General features: G+C 32.2%; 1 protein-coding gene across 1 annotated transcript; it reads left to right on the top strand.

Annotated features, from left to right (window-relative positions):
- Positions 1–5,067: 5,067 nt before the first annotated feature.
- Positions 5,068–25,608, top strand: LOC107368552 (unconventional myosin-IXb). The gene is made up of 9 exons (XM_015936400.3): positions 5,068–5,736; positions 5,822–5,992; positions 6,236–7,700; positions 8,321–8,402; positions 20,468–24,157; positions 24,226–24,349; positions 24,419–24,519; positions 24,589–24,767; positions 24,845–25,608. The coding sequence occupies exons 1-9, from the start codon at positions 5,209–5,211 to the stop codon at positions 25,066–25,068; spliced, it is 6,564 nt and encodes a 2,187-aa protein (XP_015791886.2). The 5' UTR covers positions 5,068–5,208; the 3' UTR covers positions 25,069–25,608.
- Positions 25,609–25,802: the final 194 nt, after the last annotated feature.

Below are 25,802 nucleotides of genomic sequence, written 5' to 3' on the forward strand. Positions count from 1 at the left end.
CAGTGATCTTTAGTTTCTAAATTAAACTTACAAGGGAATGTAATACCTTGACTTATCAATCCCAAATTACTCATTGACCACGTCCCATGCAAATGAAACCCTCGAAAGTTTTACATAACTGGTACAACTCTCATGTTTAGGTGTTACGGGCATTATTTCTATTCATATCACAACTGTTAGATTGGATTGATGTACATTCACTGCAAAGGACATTTTGCAGGACAATTCTTGATATTTTGCATAGTTGCTGGAATCTTCTGAATCAATAAGTATTGAAAATTCGGTCACAATATTAGCTTTAGTCTAGATTGTAAGATTTAAACGTGATGTTATGGACTAACTTGTTACATTCATTAATTTATTCTTTACTTTCAGTCATTAAAATTAAATTTTTAATCGTCATTTGTCTTGTCTATCAAAGTGAAAGTAAATATTAAATTATTGATCCTTGGTAATTAAATGATTGAAATGTATCTTTTCATTAAAACTTCATTTTAACTTAGCACAAATAAATGTCAAAATGCGTGGTGAGATTATTCATATAAAAATTAAAAGCATGTTATTTTTTCGAGACTTGGAAGTTAATATCACATCATAAGGTCACAGTATATTTTCACTTGAGAGTGCCATCCATTATGGAGAAAAGCAATTTAACTGTTGGTGCGTTTTCGGTGAGTTTTCAAATCGATCTGTGAATTCTGTGCTTGACGGATATTATTATATTTTATATTGTAGGTTTTTGGTCAAGGATTTGTTGAAGTGGATGGCCAGACTGTTCCTGAATTGAAATCGCTTAAACGATTTTCAGCAATCATGGCTGATTATGGACCTTTTAAGTATGATGTTTTCACCTTAAACAATCCAAGTCAAATTAATTGCCTTTTAGTTTGAAATTTCATTTACCAGAATCTGGTCAATTAGGTGTGCTTACAGAGACTGGTTATCATGATGGGGTTTTGGGTTTGATGCAAGAAGGGGTAAGTTTAGTCCAATATTTCATCAATTATTATTAAACATAAATTATATTTTCATGGTTAACTCTTGTCATTGTCAAATAAGTTGACAGTATTTAACATTAAATCTTTAACTCGCAATGCAACTTTAAACTTTACGTTTTGCAAAATATTTTCGTTGATAGAAAGTGGAATTGTGTTTCTTACCAATGGCACTGGACACTCAGAAAGTACCAGGTCAATTTACACCCGTTATATCAGAAGAAAGCTATTACATCAGTTCAATGCGAATTTTGGGTGGTGGTACTTCAGCTTTTATTAATAGCTTTATATCAGTCAACACAATTCCCTTACTGTTAGCTATTTTAATAGTTTTACTATTGAAATTGGCTGTTATCGGTCATTTCAGTATTGAATCCATTGTTAATGCGATCTATCAATCCTTTGGTACTTCATTTCGTCAGAATCTATCTCGACAATCGACATGGTTCTGTCTCATTCTAATGATTATCCTAATGTTTCCTGTTTTCATCTTCAACGCTTCATTCAACACTCAAACTATTGTCGGGAGTAATGACGTTAAAGTTAATACATTGAGAGATGTCATCAAATATGGCAAGATACCGTTTTTCATAGAGGGCATCTCTATGTACGACTTGTTCAAAGCTAAAGTCACTAAAGAATACGCTGAAATCTATGAGCGTGCAAAATCCAAAGGATTTGCTAAGCCATACGAACTTGGACCTTTTCCTGTTATCGGATCTTATATCAGTATGGTCACTTTCATCTCTACTCTAGGCGTAAAGGTAGCTCCTCTAGGCGCTTCTGAAATACTTGAACCTAATAAGGTTCAGTATATTTCAGATAGACCCTTTCACAGGTCTGTACAAGCTTTGCTGATGAGCTCCAAAACTCCGAAGTCAATAAGGAGAAGAGTCCATCTTATGTAAGCATACGATTTCGTTTAATAGCTCAACAAGCACAAAAAGCAATCTTAAAAAGCTAACTTATTGTTTATTTGCTTGTTATGAACACAATTGTAACATTTATGCACAAATTGACTCAACTACTGAAAGAGAAGTGGCCAAAAACGGGTAAAAATTAGTTTAACTCGCACTTAAACTCTGTTGGTTTGTAGAGAAATAAAAACTGAAGCCATTTTGACGATTTAAAAACTTCTCAGGTGAACCGTTGTCGAAAAAATCGAGTTCAAAGTTGAAAATTCGATCGCTTTTTTTACAAAAATGGAAGCAGATTTTTTCATGAAACTCATTTTCAGGATGTGATTTTTGATGGCCAACCAGAAAATGCACTTGATTTGATGAATAAAATTTTCTTTTCAAAATAAAACAGATAAGTTCGAATTAGAAACAACCCGATCGATTTCCGTGACCTTTTAAGTTAGAGTACTGAAACTTATTATCTGTACATATAAATTGATTATAAACATTATGAATCAAATCATTTTTTGAATTTAGCGATAGTTCTCTCGATTTTGGCCATTGGCCATAAAACTTTGACCCTCGATAATTTGAGAATGGCATCACCGGCAATCATCATTCTTCGACTAAACATTAGATTTTGTCATGAGCTATGATATATTTAAATTTTAGATGGTTAAAAAGCTACGGAAAAAAGTTATATCATTGTATTAATTAGGCTGTCAGATTTGATACCAGATTAACAAATGCAAATGGTTACTCATGAGTTGTAAGAAGAATATTCATTATTTAATGCATTAACTCAGATTTCTTCGGTTTTCACTCATACCGTGTGATAACCCATGACAAAATCTAATGTTTAGTCGAAGAATGATGATTGCCGGTGATGCCATTCTCAAATTATCGAGGGTCAAAGTTTTATGGCCAATGGCCAAAATCGAGAGAACTATCGCTAAATTCAAAAAATGATTTGATTCATAATGTTTATAATCAATTTATATGTACAGATAATAAGTTTCAGCACTCTAACTTAAAAGGTCACGGAAATCGATCGGTTTGTTTCTAATTCGAACTTATCTGTTTTATTTTGAAAAGAAAATTTTATTCATCAAATCAAGTGCATTTTCTGGTTGGCCATTAAAAATCACATCAGGAAAATGAGTTTCATGAAAAAATCTGCTTCCATTTTTGTACAAAAAGCGATCGAATTTTCAACTTTGAACTCGATTTTTTCGGAAACGGTTCACCTGAGAAGTTTTTAAATCACCAAAATGGACTCAGTTTTTATTTCTCTACAAACTAACAGAGTTTAAGTTTGAGTTAAACTAATTTTTACCCGTTTTTGGCCACTTTTCATTTAGTAGTTGAGTCAATTTGTGCATAAATGTTACAATTGTGTTAATCTTGTCTTTTTAGTATTAAAACAACCTTTTATTTGCTTCAGAACTCAAAGGATGGCTCAAGGCGGAATCGCTAAGAAAATTGAAGGAGATGTCTACGTTGAATTCATATTAAGCTTTTATTCAGCAAGTTTATTCGACATTAACAAGTCTAAAATTTCACGAAATTCACTTGAAGTTTACTGGAAATCTCTAAACTTCAAAGCATTTTATGAGGTATCTTATGTGTACATTTCATTGTTAGCCTTGGTATTGATTGTTCAACTTGTTGAGATACTAATTGTCCTGCTATATAAGCGTCAAAGGATAAGAAATGCCTACTAAAGTCCATGGAGGCTAATGTATTAACCAACCTAACAACCAGACAATTAAAAGACAGTCTTATTTTCATTCATTGCAAAGTAATAAGTTATATTTTATTTATGGAAATGTGATGTTTATTGTGATATTGCACTTCGTTCAAAAACGTTTACAAGAAACGAAGGAACACACAATTATGTACAACTTTTGTTACATCGATTGCAATTCAGTTCACTATTTCAACAGTTTAGCATTGGCATTAACAAAGGCATTGGGAATTGAATGTTAACAAATTTTGAATGTCCGATTAAAAGATGACTCTAATCGTAATTTCGTTTCTTATTCTTCAATCAAACTCAAGTCCTTATTATATCAAGTTCTCACACCTCTAAACGTTCGTAAAACAGATCGCTAGTCAGATTAGACGCATCTTCCCGATAATCGTAACTGTCATGATATCCTTGCCTCTACTAAAGGAATTCAACTTTTCCTAACGTTAGTTAAGGAACGGTCGAAGGTTCGAAGGTCTAACTTTTAACATTTTTTCGTCAGTCAGAAGTGCCATAAATCAGTTTCATTATGCCACTTTAAATCAACCAAGAGGATGAGTTTGAACCTTTGAAAATCTTAAAAGTTTTTAAATTAATTCTTAAAGAATGATTCCTTGGATTGGAAATGCAATAACTGAAACTTCAGTCTGAAACAGGAAAATGAAACTTGGTGACTCCATCTGTTTTCATTCAATTTCACTATCCAAAAACTGTAATCATTTACCAGAAAAACTTTTATTTCAAAATATTTTCAATCGGCTTTGCCTTCCAAATGCTATTCATATATGGATAACAAAGTCAAAAATCATTGCAATAGTTTTATCGTAACAAAATTATCTCAATTTTGATTACCTCTCAACTCGATAATTATCAATTTTTTGTTTATTCAATTCTTTTCAATGAGAAGTGAAAGAGTTGATGTTTGGTTTGGAGTTAAAATTATCAAAGCTAAATGATAAAATTATATTTTATACGAAATCTCTAGCTTTTATCAATTTATTCTATTCATTTTGGGATGAAAAAAGCCTTTCTTCAAGGAAATGTAAACTTTCATTCAAGCTGAATCTCTTTATTTTAAGGTCATAAAATTAATGATAAAAATAATTTCGAAAGATTTATTCAGATTCTTAGAAATGAATTTTCAGGTGGAAATTTATAAATTTACATAATCTTGTAATTAGTATAAACAAAGCCTCAATTAAATAATGAATTTCTTGTCGCTGATCGAGTGTTAAAATGAAGAAAAGCCGATCGAGATACAAAATTTAAGATTGGCGCTAAGAATCTGATTTTTGTCATTCGGAATATTAAAGCTGTTTTAGAGTCGATAGATGGCGACTTTTAAAAAGAGTGTGAAGCAGGCGCAAAGGCTATTTTTTCCTGTTTTTATCCACCATTTTGTTCTGAGTTGTATGAAACAGTTGTATTCGTTAAAGCAATGCAACAATAAAATTGTGTTTTGTATTGTACAAATGGTCTACAATATGTACAATGCAACTGTTTCATAAGTTAGTAAATAAATAAATATTTATAAATTGAATTTATAAATTAGTTTCATGTTAACATGTCAAACGACAGATTTGTTCTCCAAGTTTATGTTGGAGCTTTTAGCCGTTTATATGAGGCCTTGTCCATTGAAGCAAGTAAACAGACAACAACAGAGGAGATAATTGAATGTATAGCCGAAAAATTGAGTCTCCGAGATGCCAATAGTTACGAGCTTGCAGAAGTGATACTTGGCCATGAGGGCGAAGATTGTAAAGAACGACGGATAGGTCCTAGTGAATGTCCTGTTGCCCTTCAACTATTGTGGCCTCTTAATCCTAAGTGTAACAACAACCAAGGTATACCCAAAGATGGTAAAAATAAGGATATTTTTTCTGGTTTCATTGGACCTGAGTATAGATTCTGCTTACGACGTAAAATTATGCAACAATGTATGAACTGGTCTTTCTCATGGACCGATAGTAATGATTCTCAACTTTTGAAAGATTATTTCCTTCGATTCCTGTATCAACCAAGAGACAGAGAGTACCCAGATTTGTGCCAACTACCCGATTTAACAGAGCAAACTTTATTGGAAAATCTTAAGGTCAGAAATTTTACATTCTTATAATGGCACATTATATTATGAACATTGTTCTTATTGTGACTTTTTTACTCATTTTTCAATACAGGCAAGATTTGAGAAAGGCCATATTTATACCTATGTTGGGTCCATTTTGATTGCCGTCAACCCTTTTAAATTTTATCCTATTTATAACCCTAAATATGTTCAACTTTATCAAAATCGCCGTCTTGGTGATTTACCACCACACATATTTGCCATTGCGGATGCTGCCTATCAGGTATGGTATGGTTTTTAGATAGCGGATCTTTTGATGTTTATGATGATGGGAGACTTATACGAAGGCCCTTATAGTCTCGTTGCTATCCTCTTTTACCATCATCATTACATCAAGATAACTCCCTTATTTTTGTCTATAAAATCATTTATCTTAACCTATTGGATTGAATATGTCAATTAATCAACAAAATGTTTATTCCTTTTTCTTTTTCCTCTCCTTTCTTCCCATCTCTTCCTTTATTAGGCTATGCTTCGCAAAAGATGTAACCAATGTATTGTGATATCTGGTGAAAGTGGCTCTGGTAAGACAGAAAGCACCAATCTTCTTCTTCACCATTTAACTGCTCTTAGTCAAAAAGGCAGTCATGGAAGCGGTGTGGAACAAACCATTCTTGGAGCTGGGCCTGTCTTAGAAGCCTTTGGTAATGCCAAGACAAAACATAATAATAATTCAAGTCGATTCGGTAAATTTATTCAAGTTAATTACAAAGAAAATGGAATGGTACATGGTGCCGTGGTTCAAAAATATCTATTGGAAAAGTCAAGGATAGTTTCTCAAGCCAAAAATGAGAGAAATTATCATGTATTCTATTATTTGTTGGCCGGCGCTGATCAAGCTGATAAAGAAGTTCTACATTTAACTAAAGCATCTGATTATTTTTACTTAAATCAAAGTAAATGTTATACATTAGAAGGGGTCGATGAAGCTTACGAATTCAGTCGGCTTAAACAGTCCCTTGAAATGGTTGGATTTTCACGGGAAAAACAGCGTCGATTGTATGCTGTTCTTTCAGCAGTACTTCATCTAGGAAATGTTGAATTTACTAAAAAGTCAACTTACCACAGTGATGAAACTGTGATGGTGCAAAACGTTCAAGCAGTGTCCATCATTTCAAAATTATTAATGGTCAAAGAGGAAACATTGTTAAGTGCCCTAACCTGCAAAAAAACAAAAGCAGCCAAAGGTGAAACAATAATTATCAATTATAAAATGGCTGATGCAGTGGCTACTCGAGATGCCATGGCAAAGTGTTTGTATGGTGCTCTTTTTGATTGGATTGTTATGCAAGTTAATCAAGCTTTGTTAACCAAAAAAGAACCTCGTGATCATCGTGGTAACTATATTGGTGTTTTGGATATATTTGGTTTTGAAGATTTTGGTGATCAAAATTATTTTGAACAGTTTTGTATTAATTTTGCCAATGAACATCTTCATCATTATTTTAATCAGCATGTGTTTAAATATGAACAAGAGGAATACAGGCGAGAAGGAATCAATTGGAAGAGTATTGATTTTCATGATAATGTTGGTTGCCTTAATCTTATTGAGGGCCGTCCACAAGGTTTACTGTGTTTATTAGATGACCAATGTAACTTTCCAGGAGCTAGCAACTCAACGGTTTTACAAAAGTTTGTGAACCATCATCAAAATAATCCTTTATTTGAAGTGCCTCCTTGTCGTCAGAGCGCTTTTGTGATCAAACATTATGCGGGAAAAGTGAAATACCAAATTAAGGATTTCCGTGAAAAAAATATGGACCTAATGAGACCAGATATTGTTTGTTTATTGAAAAGTAGTAGTTCTGCTTTTGTCCGTGAACTAGTTGGATCAAATCCTCTTGCCATCTTCCGTTGGCAGATATTAAAGGCCTTCTTCAAATCTTACTTTGTATTCACCAAACTGAGAGAGCAATCCAAGCAAAGAAGAGGTAATCATCGAAAAAAACATCATTTGTTTAATTGTTACTTTTTTTCTACCAACTCAAACAATCAGCTACCATACAATCCTCACATCAATTACCTTTTCTATCTTACATACTTCTCCTGCTCTCGCATTCATCTTACCCTGACCCTTCTTTTTCTCTTTCTTTTTCTCTCTCTCTTCTTTCATCATAATCTTCAACTTGTTCTTTTTTAACCTGCTTCATCATACTCTCACTCCCATCTTGAACTCATACTTTCCTTTCATCATTATACGTTTCACCGAATTTTCTTTCATTTCTCATTATTGTTAAACCTATTTTTCTCCCTATCACCATTATTTAACTCAACTTCAGACTGATACTTCTAATATACACATTGTCAGAATCAGATAAAAACAACTTACACACTTTGTCAGACAAACAAACCATCATCAAATTTTTACTATCGCTCTCAGAATCCGTATTATAACACCAAACTTCCATATCGCATTAAACAATAAGCTTCTCACCTTCCTTTTACTCAATTTCTCATGATAGTCGATTTTTCTTTTTCAAACGGTATTTATTTCCTTAACTAAACTCTCTTTTTCCAATTTTCTCTCTCTTTCTCCTTCTCCATCTTTTAGCCATGAATGGTGCCGGATCGATGAACACAACCTCATCAAAATCCAAAACCTGTAAAATAGGTGCCTTTGAGATGAAGCAAAGGTAAAAAAATCAACATATAAGGAAAAAACTTATAATCTAAAATTTATACTCACATTTATACTTACTCATGTCTCTCTGTTTATGGTGATATGTAAAATTAGTAGAAAGAGATGATGAAGAAGAGCAAAAATCCTGTATCCTTAGTTGAAGACAGGAAGACAAGATGAGAGAGACAGGAAAAGAGGAAGATCTGGACTGCTTTTTTCTCCTTCAGTAAAACAAGTCTTTCTCTATTCCATATCTCATCTTAAAGACATGGATTGGGTTTCTTATTGGAATCCCTTTTTGTTTCTTCATCTCTCTCTCACCATTTCACACACAACCCATATTCATCATATTTGTTTTTGATCAGCATCATCCTCCTACTTTTCCTCTTTCTCATCTCTTTATTCAGTCTCTTGATTTTCATCTTTAATTTCTTGTTTTCGTCTTCTGTGAAAAATATGCTCTTTTTGCTTGACGATGGTCATCATCGTTGCCATTGTTTTTGTCTTTGCTTTTAATCTGCTCATCATTATCATTCTAGTTGATGAATTGCTTTGATAATGACAGTTATGTCATTATCGCTGATGTTTACAATTCAGAGTTGGTTGAAAAAATTGACTTGTTTTTTTGCCTTGAAAAAAACTACTTAAAATGAGTCAACCAAATGTGAACCAGAAAAACATTTTCATATCAACATTTATCTTCAGCTTTATAATTTTCACAATATGTGAAGATGAACCAACATTTATTTTAAAAGATTGATAGTTTTATTTATTTTATCCAATTGATCATAACTTTATTTTCAATATAATGATCCTAAAATTCAAGATGAAAACCAATTAACTCGGTATCTTCATCATTTTTAATGTTATTCAGCTACTTACCATCTAAATCACACAGCTAATCATATTTTTTGATTCTTGTTTTTGTTGACTCCATGTTTGTTGTAATCCATGGTTACTCATGATATCATCCTAAATTTTAATGATAACACTCTCACATTTCACTTCCAGTTTTAGCCTATTCTATGTTTTCCTCTTTCTCACTCTTTTCCTTTCTCAACTCTTCATCTTAAAATATCCTGGAAACCGTTCTTTAATCAAATATTATCATTCAACTTGACGAAGCGTAATATTAAATCTTCCCATCTTCTTTCTCTTCCTTCTCCCCTGATATTCAATATACCTTTCTCTTACCCATATCTTACTGATTATTTTGATTATTTCTCAAAATTTCTCATTTTGATTTCTTAAAAGTTTAAGGCTTAGTTTCCCATCTAGAGTCAAGTTAACCCAAGATCGCAATAGATTGAAATGAGAAATTTGATTTCCTTTAAGGCCAATTGTTGATCGGATTTTTGTTAATTCACTGATCGACAAAAATTAATGATCAACAAATCGTTAGGTGAACATAATGTTCAATGGATTCAATCCAATGCGTTGACACAAACCAGTTTGAATAATTTTCATCATTTTAGTCAACTACTATTTTTATTGATACATTTACCTTCATAGATAACCTCAATGTTTTAAACTTTACATTTGACTTGTAATAATAGTGGTAATAATAATGATGATAATAACACCAAGAGACGATCAGTTGTATTTTAATTCAAATTATATTTTGATTGTCTCTTGATAGTTACTGAGAAAAAACTAGAAGTAATTCATAATACTTAAAAATAATGACTTTCTAACTCATAACGATCAACTTCAATCAATAATTCAAATTGCACAGACACTTGCACTATAAAAAAAAGTTTAACGATAGTTATTAGTTGATGTAATAATAATGATAAAAATAGTAATGACAAGCAAACAAGTTGCTGTTGAAATGAAATGTTTTTTATTTTGTTTTCTCAGTTGAAACAAGGTAACTTTTTTATGTGTATTAAATGATGACAATTATGTTTCTCTCATTGATGGAATTGAATTGAATTGCAATATTATCGTCATCCTGTTCAACTGACTCCTGCTCTTGGAATCATAACAACAACGATGTTATCCTTTTATCCTCTTCCTTCTAGAGATAACCATCTTTCAATTCATTTATCTCATCACCATTATCATCATTATCATTAGTAACATCATAGTACCTTTTCCCTGTTATCTCATCCTATTTTGGTTTCTTCTGTTTTTTCACTCTACCACCCAATCCATCAGTATCATCATCATTATTATAATTATTTTTAGGACCAGTTTCATCTTTTCACAAGCATTATCATGTAATTTTTGTATCGATCACAATCAAACTATCACAAACTGAACATTAATGTTCAAAGTTGGCATCAAGAAAAAAAATGAAATGAAATGAAAATAGCGTGAGATTTTTGCAAACACATGTTTGCACGCTTACTCTCCCGTTAACCTTTCATCTGATTCATCAACACACAATGGCCAATATTTACTTACATTATCAGCAAATATTGTCCATCTAACTGGCTATTTAACGTCTGCAACCTTTTATATCAACATGGTCAATTTTTCTCACCTAGAAGTTCAAACAAATGAATTTCCTTTCAAGAAATGAAGATTTCTTTGTCTTTTTCAATTTAATTTTTCAATCTGTTGACGACATTTGAAACTGTTATAACAAAAAATTAGCCCAACGATTCGCCATCAAAATTGATGTCTATCCTCCGTCCCCTTAAATTAGCTCTGAAATGCCAGTTTTATCATTGATTCGTGTTTCAACTTCCTTCAACAATAACATCACAAAAAACTCAACACATCTTAACCTTCATCCTGACAAGGCATCAAAAAAACAGTTTAAAGTGCATTGTTTATTTTTCAATCCATCTTGATCTTGAGCTAATTGATTTGTTACTCTCAAGCTATCTATTAATTTAATTAGTATTGTACTTTTAATTTGTTGTTTGTTTACCCTTACAATGCTATTTAAACAATTAATTTTTCAATATCAGAAAATTTCATCCAGAAAAGTTTAAAAATCAATTCTAACAAAATTATTGAATATCTTGCCAGTTACGTTTATTGAATTATTGACAGACCATTTTATTCAACAATTGTTTAAACAGTAATTTCACCTGAACTTCAAATTTAATTTGATTTTTTATGTTTCTTTCAATTAATTTCTACTTTAGCTTGACAAAAATCAAAAGTTAATTGAATACTGTAAACAGGAACATTGTCATTAAGGAAGGACAATAATCAGTAAATTTTGACTTACCTTTTGTTCACAAATAATACATCAATTGCTTAATAGTTTCCTTAATTTTTACATCATTATCAAACCCTCCCAACTCACCTTCACCATCATTCACAAATCATCCTCCTTTTTGCTCCCAAACAATTGCAGCGTGAAACAAATTTATTATTTAACAATGACAGTTAGACAATTTTATTATTTACTCATAGCATTTCATTAATTGACTTTTCACATCCTGTCAGCATCCTTACCTTCATCCAAATATCCTCATCAGTTTTAAATTAACGCTCAAACTATCTCTTGAAGTGCAAATGTAATCGCCATTTGCCAATTTCAATAACACAATGTTTTAGTGTCAAAGCTTGTCAATCAATTGAATTTTTTTACCTTTCGAACCTCGTCCGTGTTCAGTCTGAACATTAATCTTGTTGCATAAAGATCACAAATTATTCTGTGTTCATTATCATTCAACATCATGCAAGAGTGTTAACAAGATGAACCAACAAAACTTTAATGATATTGAGAATGAACAAGGTTTATATTTTTTTCATATATTATCTTGTAAATGAAACTTTACGCTGTTCATTATTTACAGATATTAGAAGTTCAGCTTTTTCTTGTATCTTAAGCCAACTTATTGCTCTCATGTTTCTCTCCTAATGACATTTATTGATGATGATTAAAAATTTAAACTTTTATCCGGATTACAGGAAAGCCTAAACCCCTTAGTGCATGTGGGCCAAATATTGAAACGATGATGTAAAATAATAAGATGATGAAAAAAAAAGGAAAACAAAATCTATGTTTATATTGACTTTGTTAAGTATACTTACTAATGGCTTATTTAATGGAATCCATGTTAACTTTTCTCACGATTTTGTCTCAATATTTGAAAAACTCGCCAGTTTCATTATCTTCTTTTATTCACGCAAAATGTTTCATTAACGTTTTTGGGTTTGAATTTTCTTTCATTACAAATTAATCCATTTTGATAGATTTTTTCCTCAATCCGTATTTAGTTTACATTCATGCCATAAGTTGACCCTTCGACTAACATTTCATTCTAATCATAGGTCAGCTCACGGCAAACTTTATCATTTACTTTCACTTACCCTTTTAATCGGTAAATATTAGCTTATGTATATTTACCAAAACTTGATTAATGTTCATTTCACTTTGCTTAGTTTTCATTTATTTTGACTAATGTTCAACACACTTTGCAATGGTGAACTTATTCTGTCCTCTACAAACCCCTTTGTGTCCATAGCAATGGATAAAATAACGGAAACAATTTCACGTTTATTCTCATTTCAACCATGACAACTAAGCATAGTTTTGTGTAACTCTTTGCTATTCATGAAAATACTGAAAACCAACGAAATAACTTTTACTGCTATTTTAGTTGAATGTTTCATTCAATGTCTCATAAATCAACAGTTGGACAAGTTTGCAACCACTAAATATAACTTGGTTGAAATGGACAGAAACCTCTGTGGTTTGTGGTGTTTGAGCTGAAAGGTCATCCGTAAAGAGTAAATGAGACAGATTGATATCAAGTTGCTTAAATAAGCTTTCAAAGTTAGCATTGGTTTTGCATTTTGCAAATAATCAGTTTGGACGAGCTCATAGGGAGAAAAAAGTTGTCGTTAGCTTTTCTCACGACCTTTCATTGAGCAGAAAAATGAGATGTTGAGAAGAAGAAGACAGAGAGGAAGAAAGAGAGGAAGAAAGAGAGGAAGAAAGAGAGGAAGATAGATGAAGATGAACCCAAATCATGTCAGAAGTGTCTAAAATGTTAACTTTTTTGTCACTTCTAATCAAACCTTTTTTGTTGGTCGTTAAACAGCACTCGCATCTTAAATTATTCAAATTAGCTTGAAACCACAATAATTACTTTTTGCTGTTTCCAATATAACTTTGTTTTCCCTTCCAGTGATCTTAACCCTCTCCTTGTTCTTAACTACAATGAACATGATGCAAAGTAAAAATTTGCATTATTATTGATATTATACACTCTTTCACGTAATTTCATCATTGACAAAGCAATGTCTTCTCATGAATATTAACTAATTTTGTCTTCTCCGATTGGTTTGTTGCTTTTTACAATTTAAACCAGATTTAAGCATCAATTGTACACTTGAATTAAACGTTTGCGTTTTGTTTTTGCAAAATTTTACAAGATTGGTAGTTACAATTAATGGATGACTTAAATTGCAATTGAATTTAATAAACGAGTTAATTGTACGACCGTATGATGATAACTTATATGTTTTAAAAATAATCAAGATGGTGATTAACATGATGATAGTGTGACTTAATTTGATAATGATAATTTAAAATATGTACTGCAAACTATTTAGGTAAAAGTATAATGTTGATCATGTTAATCATGAGGGTTAACTTTCTATATTTATCAATTCAATATCCATATTAGCATAAACTGTGAATTTAATTAATATTTGTTTGTAAAGATAATACAGATTTACAGTTTAACAATTGAAAAAAAATAATCAGTTGATTGTTGTAAACATTTGTGATCAACTGATTCTCGATATTTTATTTGCTTAACATTCCTTTAACGTCACTTTTTTCAACCCTTTTCAAGCTTCATCATCATTATCATCATAATCATCATCATTGACTTTAAATGTGTAGGTCAAATGATGCTCGTGATTTAAGTAATGGATAAACATACCTTTTACCGGTTACCTTGACCGTCACATTATTTAAATGCTCATCTTTTTTCAACTAATAGTTAGTTAATCACTGTTTCGGAACGACAGTTGATTCTAATTAATTACAATTAGGCTTAACTTTGCATTTTTCTTTCATTTTTCTTAATTTTCTCCTCATTTTGTGAATATTTTCATTGCTCAATTATACTTAATCATTCATTAATTATTGAATTATAAATTAGATTAACTTTTAACATACTTTTGCTAAATCTTTTTCATCAGTTTACCTTTATGTTATTGAAATTAAATAGATTCGTGTTTATCCAATAATCACACAATTCAGTTGATGAAATGAACGTTGTATTAAATTGATAACCTTATTGATTATCATTATTTACAAAATTGCCATTTTAATTGTAAATATTGAGGATGAAATTATTAATTTTACGTTGATTTGATATTTTTGAAAATGCCTCCAATAATTCAAATCATTTTGAGTGAAAGCCACAAAAAAGGGTTTCTTACCTGAATCCTTGTTTTAGTTGAACCTTAATTTGCATCATTGTGTCTGATTTAATAAATTGTTGTTTTGGTTAAAAGTAATTGATTGAGTGGAAAATTGCCTCTTTTTGCTGTTGCTTGACATTTTATTAGCTGTATTGTTTATTTGTAATTCAATCTTATTCATTGACACTCTCACACTGTGTTTTTAAACTATTACAATCAACACCAACAAAAGACATTTTTTTTCTTTCTCTTCCATTTGACATGTAAATGGTTTCGCCTGAAATGAGATGAAAACTGTTTTTCACCTTAAATGCTGAACACTGCAAAAAGATGACGAAGAAAAGTAAAGAAGAAAAAAAAGGTTTGAAGCAAATAAATAACTTGAAGTGATGATGTTACATGTTGGGATAAACAAGTGCTTATTTTTTGCTGGTTACATTGTTTTCAAAATTTTGGCAATTGCAGTTGATAATGGCCGGTTCATGATGACATTAGGTTACTTTTATAAAGCAAAAAACTGACAATAGTTTGAATCTGTCATGAGATTACTTTTTTCACCAACATCACCAACATGATCACCACCAGAATCATAATCATCCTACAGTCAACTTATCATCTTTTTGTCCTTTTTTCTCACTGGCTTATTGCCATTGCATTACATGCTTTTTTGTTGTTATATTTTTCATCTTTCAATCATTCACCGTTTTACTCTACTTTTTAGATTAATTGAGTGGGTATCCTTTTCATCCTTTTCACTCATTCAGGAACATTTCTTCTTCATTCCTGACAACATTCAGATTCTTTCATTTCACCTTTTTGTTCATCTTCACTATTATCTCAATCATTATAATTTACTTATTGGTTTACTTATTTTTACGTTAATTGTATGATTGAGTTAATTTTTTGACTGCACAAAAGTCAAACTGATTACTAACGGCTGACAAAAATTGCCTTTTTGTCCCTTTTATCCTAATCATGTATTTATCTTATTCACAGTCGAAAGAGTTTTTCATTTATCAACATTTCGAGTCATTTCATTATTGGTTCCATCTAGGATCAGCCTTTATTTGCATCATTTTTTACCTTCTTTTACCTCGTTTGTTGCTTTGTTTTTTCAATCGTTTTTACCGTTTGATTGTTTTTAACTGTTGTGTGTGCATCTGAACGGCTGTCTTAGCACATAGCGTCATTGCAATTGCGTGCTAAGAGCTGAAACACGCGTCATGAAGCAAAAAACTCACCTCATTAGTTGCTGTTTATATTTGCTTGCTGCTCAAAAAGTTGAAGCAACTATTGGATTCTGTATAATACTTTCAATATTTTTGGTTAAAAAGTCAAAGGAAAAAGCAATTGACTGTTACTTTTTTGTTTCATCAAAAAGCCACAATTTCAGCTATAATCAGACCTACTTTAAGTTTGCATGTTTAATCATGATTCAGTTTCAAGGTTGAAACTATTTTTTACTAATTGTTGATTTGATGATGAAACTTAAAGTTTAATTTTGGCTTGGATTTTGATTGATTTTCTTATATCCTTATCCTTAATCTCATGGTTATTTTTATTCTTGAGCTCAGACCAAAATTATTTCAATTTGATCTTCAATATACAAAATTTAGATTATTTTTGATTTTCTTTCAATCCTAAAATGATTTTTTAATTCAACTCAAATCTCGGATTTTTCATTGAAAATTGATTTCCTTTAAAACGTATCTTTTGCTTATAAATATATTTTATCAATCAGATTTGGTAAAATAACGTTTTTTTCATCTTCATTGTGTTTGTTTGATTTGTTCATAATTTTATTGTATCAAAAATCTTGAAATTTTAGTTCAGCTGTAAAAAGCTTGTTCACACCCATTTGTATTCAATGTAACATGATTACTACCATTGACCAAGTACAATCAACGTGAACAATCAACATCAACATGTTGCTATTAAAAAAGTTATATAATATAAATTGGGTAAGCCAATGTCAAGAATCATCCGAGCGATGAGAATGATGAAAAGATGAATGAGTAATGATGAAGATGAGAGAGTCTGGGAGAAAGTGGTAATACTAGTTGAAGTTCAATTGTTTGTCTGATAAAAGGAAAAAAATTCTGACCTTGCAACTGAATCTATTGATAACTTAAACTGTAATCAGACTCCAATTATTTAATTCACTTGTTTACTCACCATCAACAACTTTTAAAACGACCTTTCTTCCTAAATGATCAACACAGTTCTCATGTTGGATGGTCATTGAAATATTAAATAAAGTGAATCCTAGTAAAACTGGTGACTTTATTTTTCGAAAACATTTTTCTGAATTTCTCCTTCCTTTATGGTTTCTTGTTCATGCTTATGATTCATCACTGAATCTCTGAGATTCCATGATTTCCTCTTCCATTGTACCAGGTATTGTCAATTGGCCTTGTTTGAAACTGCAAGTCGATATGAAACAATACTAGAAACAAAGTTTTGCTTATTTATGTGTTCTGTTTTCATGATATTTTTAAGAAATATATTTTCAATAGAAACCTCAAGACGGTTAACAATGTTATTGTTTATCTTTAGGAACAAGATTCAGCTGCATGATAAAGCTGGAATATCAAATTTGATTGATTGAGAAGGTCACATTAATATCACCTTGACATGAATGAATAAACTGAAAGTGAATTAAAATTAAAACTGCATCACTTGATTGTTATTATTATTCTCCTTGTCACATCAACTGTTTTCATCTAACCTACGTTGATTTACTTTGCTTTTATGGGATTGTGTCCAAAGTAAATAGCAAAATTCTTTACCCTTTTCTTCAAACAAAATTCAACAACCGAAATGTTTTATCATGTAAATTGCTCTGTTTTATACCATTTATAGCTTGATCACTTGAACAGTTAACACTGTTGACACATTAACCTTACAATGAATACTATTTTGGTACACTTGATTCTCACCATCTCTGTCTAATTGTTGAAAATTTGTTAGTCACAGTCACTAGATTATAACTTTGTTGATGAACACTTGCATGGTTAAATTAATTCTTCATCATGACATTTGGAAAACTTGATATTCTCATGATTTAATCTGATAACGTCTAAAATTTTACATTTCCCTTTGCAACATCAATGCGACTCTTCGCATTGTTGTACACTTTTCAATCGCACTTTCTGACATTTATTCATTCACTTTGTTATTTTGTTACCTTTGCTTTTATTGCTTTCTCATCTACTGTATCAAGCAGCAAAAATAACCTTAGCTCAACTATACGTAAGAAGCAAAATGTATTATTTATGCAATCTTAATTGCATCTATTATATATTCATGTTCATTGTTTGAATTGTACTTTTTTGCAATATCACCACCGTTGTTGGTCATATTAGCTGATTTATTCATTAATTTGAAAATGTTTTGTCGTTTCATTTCAACTGATACCTTTTTTCAACTGTTTGTGTTGACTTTGTCGAGTTGAATACGATTTTGAATGCACTCTTTCGATCTAAATACCAATCGTGGAACATTGCTTTATATATTGCAGCTACTGTTTGTATTTATTTAAATTCAACCTTTTATCATTATTTGATTGTTAATTTGATCTGTCAACTGCTTTTGATTTAATTCACTAACAGTTACTATTACAATCCTTTCCATCTACCTTTCCTTGTACTTAACTCCAATCATTGCTACGATCTATTATCAATTTTCAAATTAATTGAATGCAAAACTTTTCAAATGACAAAGTTTATCATAAGACGCATTTTCAGTCCAGGTTATTGATACTTGAATGGACTAAAAATTTGGTCTTTCATCAAACGTAGTATCAAACATTTCTTTTCCGGGTCTTTCTAGACTTAATTTGCTTTTTTCTGTTCTCTCTCATCATTTTTTATTCGATGACTAGACCTGTTTAAACTCTCTTGAAACAATCATCATTATCATCATTCAATCTCAACCAGCATGATAAATTCATTTTTGAATAGGATCTTCCTGTTACTCTTGTCACTGTTATTGTTTGCCGTGAAAGTGTTCATAACTGGTTGTTTTGGTCAAGCATAGCTTAAAGTTTGAAGAAAGGTGAAAAAAGACAAAGAAATCGATTCTCCGTCAAATTAGAAGTTTCTTTCAGAAAAAAAACTCTTTTTTTGGAAACAAATAAAACTGTTTAAGCTCGAGAATTGGCTGTAACTCTCATAAAAGTACCTATTGAGCTCAGGTAATTCAACCTTGATGAAATGTTTCATCTTTTCAATCATAAATAAATCAAGGTTACTTTAGGTGAAATACCTTTTTTCACTCACTTTTGTTATGTTTAGTCACAATGTTTAAGCTTTCAATACTTATCCTAATCAAATGACCCAACTTCAATTCATTCACTGGTAATTTGTTCATCTTGTTTTCAAATGAAGTGTCGATTTTTTCATCAATTTCATCTCCTATTTTCAGCTAATTGTTTGTTTTGCCAAATACTTTCATTGGTGGTGAAATTTGTTCATTTTTTCTCAATCATTTTCCGTTGATTTATAATTTAGAGGGAATTTACTGAATCAATGAAAAACAGGAAATTTGATCCGGTTTGAGTATTCCTGACTTTTCAATTACTTGTAATCAAATTAACTCTTTCATCAATCACATGCACTCATTTGATTTACTGTATTTTAATCCCTAACTATTACAGTTGTCCTTTTAATCAACATTAAATGGGTATTTCTCTGTTTCTATGCTCAACTCAGGTTTTAAGAATCTCGTTTCTTCATTGCTCATTTACATTGTTGACAGTTTCATTATCTTTGCTGTTCTTATACTTATCATCCTTTTTTACCGTTAATTTCATTATTCTCATTTCAGGCTATTCCAACTGATTCATCTACCGTAAACTTTGATGAAGAATGATCTTTTATTTGTAGATCAGTATTTGTTTGATTGTGATTTTGATCTACCGTTTGACTTGCTTCTACTCCATCTGACCTTAATTTATTGCTAGCATGTCAATTGACCTGTCAACTTGGCACTCCTTCAGCTATTAGCTATTAATACTTTCTAACTCTTCATCTTCTGTTCAAAGTCATCTGCCTTCCCCTCGATTACTTATTTATCACCTTAAATCTGCACTTACAGCTGATTTTAAGCCTTTTTTGGCTTCTCGTGTCCAACAATTCAACCAGAAATCAATCCAAGTTATTATTTGATTTAAATAGTCAATGCTCTCAGTTTCACACCAATTCAACCATTAGTCTTTGCAAGTTAAACCATTGAAGCATGGGCTGTCAACCTGAATTTCCTCTTAGATTTTCATTCACATGAATTATATGAGAATTAATAACTATGTTAATCCATGTTTTTGCATGGTGATTAAAAGAAGTCAATTTTGATCTGATGTAGGCCTCAATATGGTTCAAGTCTTTGATCAAACGAATTGATGATTTCTACAAAGTTTTCCGAGTCTAATTCAATATCTAATGATTTCGATTTATTGATGACCCATTTTGTTTCTCTAATTAAAGAATTGTTTCTCTCGCTCTAACGCTTTCATCACCTTTTAATTACAACTCAGTATCTCAAGTTTTTCACATCATGGCATTTACACTTCAAACAACGGCTATATTTTGTTTCCTCAACTTGTTTTTTCTTAAAATTTTAAAAAAAAGAGTCCAAATATATGGAGACCAATGAGTTACAGTATAAATGTGATTTTTATTGAAGAAACTATTTTGTCAAATTATATTAATCTCTATTATAATTGAATTACAGGAAGAACAAATTCATCAAACCCAATAGCTTTAGGAGCACTGGTAGTGGTATTGAGAAAAGTATCAAAAGCTTACAAACGTTGAAATTAATAGTTGGTAAAACAAATTATCTACCTCCATTGGGACGAACAGGTCGTAAACAAACACCCACTGTGACTGCACAATTTCAGCAATCGTTGAATCAATTGATGGAAACATTGAACCAAGCTAATCCTTTTTTTGTACGATGTATCAAATCAAATGCGGATAAAATACCCTATCATTTTGATGATATGCTGGTTTTGGTACAATTACGTTACACTGGGATGCTGGAGACGGTCACAATCCGTCAATCAGGATATTCTGTTCGTTTAAGTTTCGATGAATTCATCCAACATTATCGTATTTTATTGCCTAAAGGTCTATTAAGCTCACAAGCTGATGTACGACATTTTCTCGAACGAATGAATCTCAACCGTGATAATTATCAAATAGGAAAGACTAAAATTTTTATGCGAGAAAGTGAAAAATTGGCTTTAGATGATATGCTTCATCAAGAAATATTAAGACGCATTATTACCTTACAACGCTGGGTTCGAACCTGGATAACAAGAAAACGTTTCCAACAAATGAGACAAGCTGTTGTTGTATTACAAACTCACATAAGACGTTGGTTAGCTCAGCAAAGGTTGAATCAACTTAAATGGATTGCTCATCTAGAATACCTTGCTGCTACTATCATTCAACGGAATTGGCGATGTTATTATGCACGTCAATGTTTTTTAAGACTTCGACGAGCAACAGTTATGTTCCAAAGTTATGCTCGAGGCTTTATTGTCCGTAGGAAATTTAATCAAGACTATTTGGACCAAAAATCAAAGAACCATCATCAAGTGATGTCCAGTTTATATGGATCAGGACAAGACAGTCATTCATCACATTCTGATGAAGCATTTCTCTCAAAAGGTTCAAGTCAAGAGGAACTTGAAGCTGATCGAACCTTATCCAACGTTCAACATCCCCATCGACATGCAGTTAAAAGTGTTGCTCGAAAGCAACATTCAAAAGATTCTGAAGACAGTTCAGGTGTCCATGAAGATTCTGAGCCGGAAAGTTTTCATGTCCATGAAAACAACTATCTGACCTCACAAACAAGCGATGAACCTCCTCCACCTCTTCCTCCTAGAAGACAACCTCCACCACCGTTAATTATTCCAGCGTCTACAGAGCGAAATTCTTACTCTGAAAGACCGCATCATTTCTCATGTTATTCAAACACTCCAACATCAAATCAACCTTCTTCACTTCCACCAGCACCAACTTCAATGAATTCACTTTCACACACTTCACCTCTTCTCTCTGGTTCATCACCTCAATCTCTTCAACCGATATCATCATCTTCATCACAACAGCCTCTTAAATCATTGCAACCACATCAAATACCCTTACCAACCGATAAATACAGTTTACCCTCACCCACAGAAGATGATGATAAACCTCGCCTTGACAGACGACGAACACGACCTTTCCGTAAAGTTTCATTGAAGAGATCAAAATCAAATAAAGGTCCTGTCAGTTCAGTTTTCTCAGAAAGTCTTGGAGGCCATGAAAAAGTTGCCAAATCACCTTCCGAGGCAGATATAGTAATTGTCAAAAAACCTATTAAAGAAATGGTCTCAGAACCGTGTATTCCTTCATCACCTTCCAAAATTAATCCACCGGACTCATTTTTATCCTCTGAAGGTGGCCGTGATCAAAAGGGAGCATTCCAAAAGGCAAAGAAACACATTCGAACCTTTATCACTGGAAGTAGCAGTAATAAAACAGAGAAGAAATCTAAAGCTGAAGGTGAAAATCATCAATGGGAGACTGAAAATCATTCAATTTATTCAACAGAAGAGAGCCATAATAATCAAACCATTTCTAGTCAATCTAAATCCAAGAAGTCAAAACCTTCGCCACTTTATTCATCTCTGTTGCCAACCAATAACTCGTCTTCAACCACGACACCATCGCCGACAAGCAATACACCGACCCCAAACACAACAAGTACTACACCATCGGGTGAACCCTTATCACATTATAACTCACTCACTCGACATAGCCTGAAAAGTGTCATCTCTTTTCAAAAAAGTGATATTTGTGCTCTCTGTGAACAAGTTATGTATCAAAATTCATCAACCCTGGTTAATAGTGGTTTCCGTTGTGCTGAATGCTCTCTTCTTTTTCACACAACTTGCCTTTCAAATGCCAATTCAGTACCTTGCATTGACAAAAGCAAATTAGCACTCTTTTCTTCTTCCAAAATGAACTCTCCTCACAATCCTTCGCGTCCACCACGAAACAAAACACGAGGGAAAAGCTCTAAAAACTATTCGAGTGGAGGAAACAATTTATCATCTAAACATGATACAATGGTTTCAACTGGTTCATCACTTAGTGGAAGTAGCCAAGCAAATGGAAGCTCAAATTCATCATCATCCTGGAATGTTACTCGGACTACTGAATTCATTGATCCAAAAGACATTCTCATTACTGATGTTACTGAACTTCACTATATGGAAATATTCATCAATAACAAAATCATGGCAATGGAAGAGTCAAAGAAAAGTCATGCTAAGGAATCAATGGTCGATGTTGTATTTAAGATTGCTCTTAAAGAGTTTAAATCTAACCTGTTATCAACTTATTCAGTAGCGGTCGCTCAAGATGGCCAACTTCACATTGCCTATAAAAATTTGATTGATCATTTTGGCCAAGTAATTATGAATGTTTGCCAAAAGGAGAATACATGGAAATCGTTTCCAGTCATAATGGGTGTTAACGCATTCAGAGGGTTTCTCGACGAATTTCGTAACCTTGGCTCTAAAGTACCACCCGAAGATACCAAGGCTAAATCAAAGAGACGTAAAAGAGGTGGAGGAACTAGTGGTAACAATTCAAGTGGTAGTGGTAAAAAGAAGGAATCTCGTGAAGAGTTTATACTCAAATGTGATCACAAATTTACTTCAATGATGGCAAATATACCCACCGTTTGTGAAGTATGTTCAACCCTGATGTGGTTGACGGAAAAAATTTGGGTCTGTCAGGGATGTAAATTTACATGTCACAAAAAGTGTACCTCTAAGGTTACCGTTTCATGTAGAGATAAAACTCTTTTGCAACAAGGTAAAAAGCTATTTGGTGCTCCGTTGGAAAGATTGGTATCGGATGAGATTAAAATGCCGACCGTTTTAGAGAATCTAATTACTGCCATTGAATTGCGAGGTCTTTACACCGAAGGAATTTACCGTAAATCGGGAACAACTTCTAAAATAAACGAGCTTAAGGCTAAATTAGAGGATAACATTGAAACCGTTGACCTAGATTCATATTCTGTCCATGTGTTGACGGCTGTACTGAAATCATTTTTCAGAGAAATGCCTAACCCTTTAATGACCTACCAATTGTATGATGATTTTCTTTGGACAACGGCCATTTCTGATCCGTCTGAACGAGTTCAAGCAATCTATTCTCATATAGCCAAGCTACCTCGTGCCAATTATGATGTACTTGAAAGGTTAATCTTTCATTTAGCCCGAGTGGCTCAACAAGAAGCTGCTAATCGTATGAATGCAAACAGTTTGGCAATTGTTTTTGCTCCCTGTATTTTAAGAACTGATAAATTAATGCAAATGCAGGATAAACTTAGTGACATTAGTAAACAAACAAAGTAAGTTTGCGTTGTATTCATCGTTTTATAATTTTTATTTAATCATTTTATTTATCTCTTTTTCTCAGATGCATTGAAACAATAATTAACGATCGATTAAAACAAGTTAAGGATACATTGGCAGATATTGAGATGTTGGATAGTGTTTATCACACAACATCTTCAAGACTAAGCTCTCTCAAAATGTCAAAGGTATTTTAATTTCAAAATATTGTTATTGGAATTTTTTTCTAAAATATTCTTTTTATCTTCATATTACAGTCTCAACCAATTCGTGATAATGCTGGTCAAACTAGTCGAAACTCTCAGCAAGACGAAGAAGAGGTTTTAACTCAACAAATCGATATTCTGCGTCATGAAAAGTATGTCTTTACAATCAATCCTTTTATCAACGAATCAATCTAATTCATATTTTCCAATTATTTTTGCAGAGCTCATCTGACTAACATTTTGCCCACATTTAATCTGGTATCCGCCGGATCTGATGATGACTTACTTAGCACAGGAACGGAACTTGAAAGTTCTTTAGGAACAAGTTTGGATGAAGTTAGTCTTTACTCAAACACTAAAATACCCGTCAGTGTAAGAAATACAAATCTTGATTTTCCATGTAAGTATTTCCAAATTGAATCAATTTTGTTACTCATGAATTATTCATTAATATCAAATTTTCCTCTCTACTTGCAGCACTCCCTTCCCAACCACTCAACCTTAATCATTTGACAAAAAGTCGTGTTTCTCAGGTTCCACTTAATAGACGATTACCATCTAGATTTTCAAAGCCTGTTCGTGGAGGGCCTTCACCTAGAATTGGTCGATCACCAGTTCGACGGAGAAAGGATCAAGTTAAAGACTCTCAGCGTGAAGGGATGAGAGTTTATCGTAACGATGATAACTCTGTTCGAGTTTAAAATGCTTTTTACTCTACACTTTCTAAAACTCGCCCTTGTTGATCTACTAGCGCTTCTATCCTAAAAGTCCAACTCAATCTGTTGTCAACTCATAATCTAGGAATCTACATATTAATTAAGAAAGCATCTCCTCCATATTTTCTTATAAGCAAACTAAACAAAATCACCTAATTCCTTCCATAGAAAAACCATCCATCCATCGAAATTAAAGCCTCTTATATCCTTGTTGCTCTATTTAACTATTAATTACCCAAACACAATCAGACAAACAAATGAAACAACCGTTGTAATTTTATTCTCCTAACTCATTTGATCATCGCTCATTCACTTCTGATTGAAATCGGACGGAAAACAGGACCAAATTATCATTTCGGGAACAACTTTAAAGCATTTTTTCATCCACATAAACTTTCATTTCACAATTGTTCACCAGTAAATTTTAATTGTTTCATCTTTTCTCAAACTTCTGACTTTTCTATCTTTATTTTCTATTTGCTATTAAAATTAAATGCAATAAATTAAACTCTTATTTTAATTTAATTATTGGTATCAAACCTCTTCATATTCATCTCTTTATTTCACATCAGCTTTACTCGGGATCAGAGCAGTTTAATTTATTCGGAGCAAGGCGGCTTTTAAGACACCGCCGTTATTACAAATGAAACTTATAAAGTAGAGATTGATTTAAAGGGAGGAAAAATTAAAATAATCAAAGATAAAAATAGTTAATTTTG

The sequence above is a fragment of the Tetranychus urticae genome, chromosome 1, assembly GCF_039701765.1.
Source record: "Tetranychus urticae isolate SD_2017Ah chromosome 1, NJAU_TeUrti_SD_1.0, whole genome shotgun sequence".
Taxonomy (NCBI): Eukaryota; Metazoa; Arthropoda; class Arachnida; order Trombidiformes; family Tetranychidae; genus Tetranychus; species Tetranychus urticae.

Bases quoted from the DNA above. Each gene is read 5' to 3' on its own strand.
- LOC107368552 (XM_015936400.3), top strand. From the start codon at position 5,209: ATGTCAAACGACAGATTTGTTCTCCAAGTTTATGTTGGAGCTTTTAGC. The intron at 7,701-8,320 runs GTAATCATCGAA...TCCATCTTTTAG, and splicing joins GCAATCCAAGCAAAGAAGAG to CCATGAATGGTGCCGGATCG. The intron at 8,403-20,467 runs GTAAAAAAATCA...ATTGAATTACAG, and splicing joins GCCTTTGAGATGAAGCAAAG to GAAGAACAAATTCATCAAAC.